Source organism: Enhydra lutris, unplaced genomic scaffold (genome assembly GCF_002288905.1).
Source record: "Enhydra lutris kenyoni isolate GAN:26980312 unplaced genomic scaffold, ASM228890v2 scaffoldscaffold37, whole genome shotgun sequence".
Taxonomy (NCBI): Eukaryota; Metazoa; Chordata; class Mammalia; order Carnivora; family Mustelidae; genus Enhydra; species Enhydra lutris.
This window is the reverse complement of record NW_019154121.1, coordinates 29845815-29855762: the sequence shown is the minus strand read 5'-3', so window position 1 is coordinate 29855762 and position 9948 is coordinate 29845815. Positions and strand designations below refer to the sequence as shown.

The 9948-nt window shown below is 61.9% G+C and overlaps 1 protein-coding gene across 1 annotated transcript; it reads right to left on the bottom strand.

The window, feature by feature from the left end:
• Positions 1-223: 223 nt before the first annotated feature.
• On the bottom strand, positions 224-4536 carry LOC111154350 (engrailed homeobox 2). Its single transcript, XM_022513909.1, has 2 exons — positions 3852-4536; positions 224-540 (listed from the first exon to the last, which is right to left on the bottom strand). Exons 1-2 carry the CDS (start codon positions 4534-4536, stop codon positions 224-226), a joined length of 1002 nt encoding a protein of 333 aa, XP_022369617.1.
• Positions 4537-9948: the final 5412 nt, after the last annotated feature.

The following is a 9948-nucleotide window of genomic DNA, read 5'->3' as shown; positions in this document are numbered from 1 at the left end:
ATAATCTCATAAACACTGGAAAACTCAAAAATATTTTATAGTCAGCTATTTTGGATTTTACACCACCTGTAAATTATATATACATAGAATATTGCAGAACCAGAGCTAATACACGATATCTTCACTATTAATGCTGGTATAATCTTTATACACTGGCCCTTTATGATTTTACATTATTGCATTGCTTAGCGCCGACGGAGGCCGGCCCCAGCGCCCGCCCGCCCTACTCGCTGTCCGACTTGCCCTCCTTGGCGGTCGTCGAGTGGTTGTACAGGCCCTGGGCCATGAGGTGCACAGCCAGCGTGTTCTTGCTGCCCGTGGCCTTCTTGATCTTGGCCCGCTTGTTCTGGAACCAGATCTTGATCTGCGACTCGTTGAGGCTGAGCTCCTGCGCCAGGCTCTGACGCCGCTGCTCGGTCAGGTACCTGTTGGTCTGGAACTCGGCCTTGAGCCGCTGCAGCTGCTCCGCCGTGAAGGCTGTGCGGGGCCGCTTGTCCTCTTTGTTGGGGTTCTTCTTCTTTGGTTTGCGGGACCTGGGACCTGGGCGGGCACGGTGCACAGAGAATTGGGTTAGGAGGGCTCCAGGCCTGTCTGCCGACTCAGGTCCCGACTCAGGTCCCCGTCGGCCACTTCCAGGACCCACCCCTGGAAAGCCAGGCTCCGGACATCATGGGGTGTAAGGGGGTGTGTAGGGGTAGGGGCAGGCTTAGTGGAAAGGTCTCCAGGGGCACCTGGCTGGCTGGGGGGGTGGGGTGGAGCATAGGAGGCTTGATCTTGGGGGTCTGAGTTCCAGCCACACATGGGGCACAGAGTTTACTTAAGATTTAAAAAAAAGAAGAAGAAAGAAAGGTCTCCAGATAAAAGGAAAACTCCTGCAGGAAAGAAAAGCCCCCAAACTTCCTAGCAAGGCCTTTGCTATCCCTCTCTGTCCTGGAGTAAGGGGAGGGAGGCCCAGGGGAGGCCAGAGGAAAGGTTGGGGGAGGGGAGAGGCAGCCAGAGCAGCGGCAGGAGCCCAGAGAATGGTGACAGGATGCCCACTGGCTGCCCACAGGGGATACCCTCAGGTGCCAGGGGTGGCGGGAGTCAGGGGGCAGGTGCATCCAGAGAATGGGAGAGGCCCTGGCTCTGCCTCCACCCCCCAGCCCCCTTTCTGCCTCCCCTAAACAGCACTGCGGGCCCAAGTTCATTGTTTCCTTCCTGGAGAGGAGGGAGCACACGGATCCTTTCCGGGATGGGGAAGGATCACTGAGCCACTCAGAGCTCCCCCTTCACCTCCCACCAAGTCTCCCAGGCAGGAGAGGGGACCGGGTTCCCCCAGACTGGAGCCGCCTCCCCGGAGGCCGCAGAGGAACCCAGCTGACCTGTGCAGAGGATTCTGATCCCCCACCCGGGTCTCCTCCCGCTGGGACACCCCCTGCACCACTCGAGATTGCTGTGGGACAGTGGTGGCAAGGCTTCTAGGACCCCACCACCTGAAAAGGCCTGAGTGAGGGGAGCAGAGAGGAGGGCCAAGTGCTTTCTTTTTGTTGGTATCAAGAAATTCAGCCCCACAAAGGTGTCTTTGAGGGAAGAGACGGCAAAAGCCGTTAGGGGAGGGAGGCTGGGCTGCACGTGTGTTTCTTACTCTGGGAAGTGAACCAACTTTGGGGGAGCTCCGGCCCCAGCTCCTTCCCAGACGCCCCGCAGCAGGGAGGCTGGACCCCTGCCGGCTCCCTCAAGCTGCCAGAACCCCCATGGTCTCAGCCGAGGGCCCGAGCCCACCCTGCAGGGCCAGGGGACAGCCCCGCCACCCTGCGCAGCAGCGGCGGAGGGATCTCGCCGGACGCCGCGGGCTGCACCAGCCCGGAACCCGGAGAGTGAAGCGGGGGGCGCGGGGCCGGCTGGTCCCGAGACGCAGCGGACACAGAGAACTCCCTGTCCGCGGACCCAGCCGTGCGCTCTCGGAAGGCAAACTCAGGAAGAGGGGCTGTGGGCGACGGCGAGGGGTCTCCAAGGGCCGTTCGGCTTAAACTCCCGGCCTTTTGGATTTGGGGGCAGACCCACACTCACAGCCGCGGCCCCGCGCACACAGCCACCCCCGCGCGCGCACACCCACCGGTACCATCGCGCACACGCCTGGGGCGCGGGTTCCGCGCCAGCGGGCGGGCTTTGATCGAGAGGCCGCCGGGACGCGCTCAAAGGGTTAGCGGTGGCTCCCGGAGGCCTCGCGAGGCCCCGCACCCGCGCAGACCCGACCGTGGCCTCGTGCTCCGGGAGCCGGTTCTGCGCCTCCACTGTCCCGGGGAAGCACGCGCCCTACCCTCCAGACTCCTCCTGCACACACGAACCAGCCCGTAAAACGATACACACCATTTTGCGGAAAGGAAATCTCCCTAAGATCAGAATTTTTAGTTCTCTTTCCTTTTCTTTCAAAACGTACACACTTGAGAAACAGAAGCAAACATCGGCAAAGAAAACTCTTTGCCTTTCTTCTTTCTAAAAGGCCAAGAAACACAAACGTTACACCTTATGGGTTTCTTTTTTGCTGTTGTTGCTTGTTTGTTTTTGTTGTTGCTGTTGTTTTGTTTGGTTTGGTGTTTTTTTGTTTTGTTTTCTTTTGTTTTTATGTCCAGGAAGAGCAGCGACTGTGGCCCGGCCAGGCTGCGGGGCTCCCTCGGGCCACCCGGGCCTGGCGCGGCCGGGACTCTGCCACCGCACAAAGCCGGGCCGAGGCTCCTCGCTGGCCGCATTGTGAGTCTATATGTTAATTAAATATTAACAAAGGAGGGAGGCGAGAACAATGGAGCAAATTTCAGATCTAGCTGGAGAAATGTGGATTTCATCAGAAATATACACACACATTTCTGAGGGAAGGCGGCCAAGGGGAGACTCAGTTGTGCTGGGATTTGGGTAAACAAACCCCACAAAACAGTTGAGGGTTGGGGGGGGCAGCGGGGTCGGGTCTGGATTACCAGCTCCGGGACAAATGGAGTCCGTTCCTAATGGCGGTTTGCAGCCGCGGACCCCCATTTCATGTAACCGATGATTTCTACATGGATGTGCATTTAGCTTTTAAAAATCCAGATCTATGAAAAATATACCCAGAACCCCTGCACACACCCGCGGGCCCCTCCACCCACCCTCCCGCAGAAATCGGCTTCTTTCTGCCCTGGGAGCCGCTCTAGGAAACCTCCAGGAGAAGGTCCTTTCTTTGGGGGGACTGCAGGCCTCCCTCCTCCCAGCAGTGTGCAAGATGGGGGCTGAGCTCCCCTACCCTGCAATCAGGCAACGTAATCTAATCGGAGCGAAGGGCCCCTCTATTGCCATCCCTTCCCTATCTCTATCCCCTGCTCCTCCCTCCTCAGCCCGGGCCCAGGGGTCTAAGGAAGAGCCTGGAACCTAGCTCTTTTTTCCCTGACTTCATCTGAGATAACTGGGTCGTAGGAGGAGTCTAGGTCTGCGGGGACCCCGACATGGGTCCTGGGTTTGGACTGAGTTGGAAGAACGGAGAAAGGGTTAAGAGTGCTAGCTTCTAGGCCAGTCTTCCTGCCACCCGCGGTGTCACCAAATAAACTCCAGCCAGGAGAGTGGCAGATTAGGGACTTCGGGTAGTGGCCCCAAAAGCAAGACAGAGAGGGAAGGTCCTGTCGCTTCTGTTTTTCAAAGCAATCTGTACCCCCCTGCGAATCAGTCCAGCCCCCTCTCCTCCTCAGCCGCTGCCCTGGCCAGCGTCAGCCGCACACAAAGTCCCTGTTTGTGCGTCTTTGTGTGTGCTGGGGGGGGGGGGGGTGTCCTGGTGTCTTCTTCCTCCCGGCAAGTTTTCGGGCCAGTGCCGCCCCGCAACCCCGCGGGCCTCCCCACGACCGGCTCACCTGAAGAAGGCCGGTCCGAGTAGCGCGTGCAGTAGACCCAGGCCGGCCAAAGCATGGGCTGCGCGCCCAGGTTGGCGCTGGCCTGCGAGCTGTCCGAGTCCGAGCTCACCGACAGGTCGCCGCTGCCCAAGGCGCGGGCCTTGAGCGTCCCGTCCAGGGGGGCTCCGGCGTCGCCGCCTTTCTTGGCGCCGCCGTGGAGGGAGAGCGCCTTGGAGCCGCCTTCCCCGTCACCCGGAGAGTCGCCGCCGCCGCCGCCGCCGCCGCCGCCACCGCCGGGCAGCGGTGCGGGCGCACTGGGCGCGTTCTGCCGGGCCTCTCGGCCAGACCCCAGGAGGCGCTCGGCGCCGCCCGCGCCGCCGCCTCCTTCCGCGCCGCCCGCGCCGCCTTCCCCGCCGGCTCCACCGCCTCGTCCTCCTCCCGCGCCGGCACAGCACGTCCCCGTGTCCTTCCTCCGGCCGAACTCGGGCCGCAGGATGTTGTCGATGAAGAAGTTGGTGATGCGGTGCGGGTGCTGGTGGTTGCCCGGCGCCTGCAGGACCGCGGGCAGCATCAGAGCCCGCCGGCGGCCAGTGTCCGCGTCGCCCGGGCTGCCGCCGCCGCCCGAGCCGCCGCTGGGGCTGGATTCCGGCTGCCGCTGCCCCTCCGCCGCCGCCGCTTCGCTGGGCTTCGGGTCATTCTCCTCCATGCTGTTCACGACAAATCCCAAACTGGTTCTCCGGGGACCCTCCCCCCGCCAATCAGCCCTCGGCCCGCCCGTGGCGCGCACGGAGACACTCGCGGCCGGCTCGCGCTCCTACCCAGCCGAGGCTTCCGAGGGCGTGCGCGGCGGCCGAGGCCAGGGCTGGGGTCCTACAAGTCACCGGCCGCGTTTGGAGGGGAGCCACGTTCCGATCCACGAGTTGAGTTAGAAAATACCAAGAGTCTCCCCGCGCCCAGACGCCGGGAGGTTCAAAAGAGTCGGGTCCTCGTCTTCGCCGCGCGCCCTCCCCGGGCGCTACACAGTCACAAAGGTCCGGCGGGGACCCGGGGCTCCTCCAGGGCTCCGCGCTCCGCTCCGCGTCCGGCTGCTTCCGGCTCCGGCGCTGCCGCCGCGGCCGCCCGGGGCTGGAGCTGCGCGCATGCAGGCAGCGCGCTTCCCCGCGCCTCACGCCCGCCCGGGCCCCCTCGGGCCGCCGCCGCCGCCGCCGCCCGGCAGCCCCCGCCCGCGCGCCCCGGCCGGCCCTCGAGGGTGCGGGGCGCGAGCGGTCAGCGCGCCCGCCGCCGCCGCCAGCACGCACATGGAGGCCCGCGGGCCCGCGCTGCGCTCGGCCGCCGCCCCGCTGCGGGCCCGGGCGCCCCACCGGCGTGCGGCCGCGCCCCCGCCGAGCCCCGCCGAGCCCCGCGGCCCGAGGCGCGGGTGAGCGGCGGGAGGCGCGGGCCGGGCCGGGCGGTCTGCGCGCCCTCGCCGCCTCGGCCTCCGCGCGGGCTCGGGCGCTCTCCAGGCCACTTGGCGCGACCTGAGACACTTTCACTCTGGATTTTTGTTCTTATTTTTAACAGAGCCCCCTCGAGTGACGTCGCGGGCCGGGCTCCTGGACACGTGCCTCGGGCCAATGGCCGCGGCGCGGCGCGCCCACGTGACGCGCCGGCGGCCGCTCGGTGACAGGAGCCGCTCGCCGCCCCTCCCCCGCCGCCGCCGCCCCTCCCCCCCTTAAAGCGGCCGCGTCCTCGGGCTCCGCGTGCGGGAGCCCCGGCCCCAGCCAGCCCGCGACCGTGTTTCCTGCGCTCGCTCGCGCTCTCGCCGCCGCCTCTCGGTTCGGGGACCCGAGGAGCCCCCGCCACAGCCCCGTCAGGTCACCCTGGTGTGCGTCCGTGGACACGCGCTGGAAGACTGCGATTTTTGACATTTCCATATTGTTTACCGTGGGGAAAAATCCCACAATTCCTTGCACAAAAATGCATAAATAATATTAAATGAGCTGCCGAGGTACAAAGGGACTTTTGTAGTCTCCTTTCCTTGCTGGTGGAGAGGGAAATTGTCACTTACTCTTGACTTTGCTAGCCTGGCAGATTCCTGTCTTAAACGCAGAGCTGGCGCGCGGGACCCTCCTCCTGTAGACGCTCATTGTAAGTGTGCGTGTGTGCGCGTGTGCGTGAGCAGGGAGGCGCGTGCATACGGCGGCATTCCACCCGGGAACACAGATCCTCATGCAACATGCGTGTAGATCCCACGGAGCGCGGGAGTAGGACGGGAGGCTCCGTGCGGGGAAAGAGAAATAAAGGAGCATGGCGGGTGATAACGCATCTTCTGTCTGGGAAAGGAGAGGCAGGCTGACGGTTCGGCCAAACCTTCAAAACAATCCGGAGAGAAAACACCCCAGAGCGCGACCCCTCCCCCACCCCACACCCTGTTTCTCAGATAACCCTCCAACCACCGCCCCCCCACATCTCTACCCCCGCTGAGCGGCCACTGAGGGCCTTTCACCACATTTTCTTTGTCCTAGAATCCTTTAAACTAGTTCCCCGGGAGAGCAGGGGCCATGTAGAAGGGGGTGGAAGGGTGATGGCCCCAGTTTGTTTCTCCCCACTCCTCCTCTTTCCCCCCATCTCCTCCTAAACTTCCTTTCCAGCGGCTGTCAGATGTCCAACTTGAACTTCTGTTTCCTCTTCTCTTCTCCCTCCTCCCTTAGGCTCCTTCCTATTTGCTCTTCTCTCCTTCCCCTAGCTGCAGACACCCACCCAATACCCTTGTTCCCCTAAGCTTGCCTATCATTTAAAATGCATTTTTATGGAAATTTGCAAACTTCCGGAAGCCTCCAAAGGGACAGCTCCAAGGGTTTGGGAGCACTGACACAATAAAACTACCTCAGTGGAAAGAGGGATGGGGAGGAGGAGAAGAGGGAGAGCGGGGGCACCCTAGCTCTGGCCAGCCCAGGCAGCTCCGGGGTGCTCAGCAGCTGAGGCCCACCGCAGAGCGGCTCGAGGCCCAGGAGTGTCAGCAGGACACAGCCAGGCAAGGCAGGATAAGGTCTGGGCAAGCAGCCCTCCCGGCAGTGTGAGGGCCAAGCCACCCTGAGGGTCGAAGCCTTCCCCCTGGCCTGGCTCAGCTCTCCAGCCATCGTGCCAGTGCCCTATCCTCTCCCCAGCCCAGCTCTGTCTGCTCACTACAGGTTCCAGGGTTCAGGCCGGCGCTGGGGACGCAACAAACATCAATTACAAGGTTCTGCTCCCAGGGAAATTAAGAGGGGGGCCCAGATGGGGGAGAGGAGGAGGTGCTGGGCTGGGTCACCTGGCCACTAAAAGGGGACTGAAGGTGGGTAGACTCAGCAGGCAGTTGGGGAAGTTGAAAGCAATTCTCACTTGGGGAGACTCATATCTACTGCCCGCCCCCAGGTTTTCCTCCTATTGGAGGGGTCCTTGCCAAATTACCTTGCCAGGTTCATACCGGCCAGGGATCCTCCCTGGGTCTCAAAAAATCAAACCTCACAGTTGGCTGTCCCTAGGAAAATGGAGCTGGTGAGGTTTTGGGGAACGCCCTATTGACTTGTGTTTGTGGTTTTCTGGGACATCTTCCTGCAACTCTGAGAACCCAAATCATCACCAGCCAGGGAATGTCCAAATGACTTTGGGTCTCCACAACTCAGAGGGAGCAGTGGGAAGGCCCAGGGCTGGTTCGCTTCCTGTAAAGCCACCCCAGGTTAATTTCTCCACCTGCCCATAAAAAATCAATTAGGCCATCTCCTGGAAAATATTTTCTAATTTCTTGGGAAACTTTGCCTTTGATTGCCTTAGCCTTAAGTAAGCCCACAGTGGGCGGTGGGCTTCTGCTGTGCTCTTTCCTGCAACCCAGACCCATATTCGCGGCTGCAACAGCAGCCCCGCCAAGCAGCACATTATCTCCAGGCAAACCAAGCCTGTCTGTTGGCAGCAGCCTGGGGTCACCAGGTCTCCAGCCTACAGAGTCAGGCGGGTCCGAGGGAGAAGGCGATTTCCAAGTTACTGGCCTGCACTCCGGCAGCGGCGGGGGTGGGGGGGCAGGAGGAAGACGCGGGCAAAAAGAAAAGAATATGGAGAGAAAGAATTAAAGTATCAGGCCACCCAAAGCCAACCCAAACATGACATTAATTCCCCCAAAGAGTGCCCCTTGAGAGTGAGCGCCATACAAAGGGCCAGCCGGGAGGGCAGGAGAATCCGGGCGGAAGCTGCCCACGTTGAGGGAATTCTAAATCTCACAACACAGGCAAGAAGCTGTTTCAGGAAGCTCGGGAAACAGGCTTGAGGCCCAGCCCCTGCCCCTGCAGATGCGGACACCGCTGGGCTGTGCTTTTTGGGGGGTGCGGGGGAGTGGGCATTCGCAGCTCTCTCCTGCGGTCCTCGAGATGCTAGCCAGCCCTGCAGCCGCTCAGCCCCGAGGCCCTGCACCCGGCCAGCCGTGCTCCCCATCCTGCCCGACCCTAAGGGCCGCTGCCGTCACCGCCGAACTCAAGGTCGGCTTCTCTGTGCGCGAGCCGGTGAGCCACTGCTGGACGTTTGCTTTCCCTCAGCGTCAAGTGAGGCCCAGACCCGGGAACCTGGAATATCCCAGCCTGGCAGGTGCTGGAGAGCCGCCACAAACCACCCGCGTTCGGGAACCAGCTCCAGACTTCCCGGGCTCTCTGCACAAAGAGGAACCTGGAAGAGTATCAGAAGGAAGGACGGCTTCCAGACGCGTGGATTTATAATAGCGACACAAGTATTGCAAATAAAACCCCCGAGCAGGGCTGCGGAGGGCAGGAGCGCTCCTGCGCAAGGTCGAGCCTGCCTGCTGATTCAGCCTCCCTTTTATTTCTTTTTCTTTAAGACAAAGCTGGAGGAGGGTGACTTTTCCGGCAGCTCCGTTGTCCCCTCACTTCCCACACTTGTCTAGGTGGGTGTGGGGACACCCGGGGAGAAAAAGAACGCAGTGAGAGCGGCGTTTGCTCGTGGGGGTCAGGGACCCTCGGCTGGTAGAGACACCCAACAATTCCAGAAAGTGACACCTCCACCCCAACAAAATCAGGCCAGGGAGCCGTGCGCCCCCAGCCCGGAGCTGGCTCCGCAGGGCCCAGCTCTGGGCGCCAACAGAGGAAGGGCGGCCAAGCCGGGAGCGCTGCCTCCAGCCTGAAGGAGAGCCACCAGGGTGCTGCCGCTGCTCCCAGGGCCTGCAGACAAAGGCCGCAGAGATGGGGGACGGGGAGCAGGGGGTGGGGGGGGGGGGGTTGGGAGCACGTCTGTGCTCACTTCCAAGGAAAGCCTGGGCCTACAAACCCAGCCAGGGAACTTGGGGCCCAGGATGGTGGAAGCCGGGCCTGAGGTCAGGGGCCTCAGCCCGTTAACCCCAGGAAGGAAGGAGTTAAACACAGTAGTGGCAAGCCTGGGAGAGCCTGAAGCTGGTGGCTAGCTAGGGGCCGGAGCATAGGGGCCCCGAGCTCCTGGCTCCCTCCCGCCCTCCAGGCCACACCCCTCTCCCTGTCCCAGGCCTGCAAGGGTCACCCAGGTCCCCAGAGGCACTGTCAGGTGCCATGGAGAGCCTGGTGGTCGGGTGGGTGCCCAGGGAGGCTCAGCTGGGGAGGGTGACAGGCCAGCAAGCAGCACTGTCTGTCTGGGGTCTTGGGGAGAGCTGGGGAAGCAGCAGCTTGTGCGCAGCAGAAACTCCCTGTGACTCTGCGTCAGGGGGCACCAAGTGGAAGAGATAGCCACCGGAGATCTCTCCTCTCTCCTGTCCAGACCACAGGAAGAGGTCCTCATTTTGACCCTTAGCTTGAGAGCTAGCCTGGGAGAGCTGGGGAGATGTGTGGGGGGGCGGAACGATCTCCAAAACTAGAGGCCTGGAAGCATCCTTAGGAAGCAGGAAGCTTCCTTAACCTGGTTTCTCTGGAAAACAGAAGCTTCTCAAGGGGGACCTGTAGGCTGGCCACACCTGTGCTCCAGGACTCACACCCAGACTCGGTCTTGGCCCCATGCCCACCCTCCCTTGACCTTCTCCCAGCCCAGGTGACTCTTGGTTTAAGTGACCTGACTTGGGATTCTTCTTTCCCACTCTCTCACCCTATTTCACTGCTGTTCTTAATCCCAGCCAAATCCAGACCCTTCCAGAAGT

Coding starts and splice junctions, on each gene's coding strand:
- LOC111154350 (XM_022513909.1), bottom strand. CDS start 4,536: ATGGAGGAGAATGACCCGAAGCCCAGCGAAGCGGCGGCGGCGGAGGGG. Junction 541..3,851: donor CTCGGACCGGCCTTCTTCAG/GTGAGCCGGTCG, acceptor GTGCCCGCCCAG/GTCCCAGGTCCCGCAAACCA.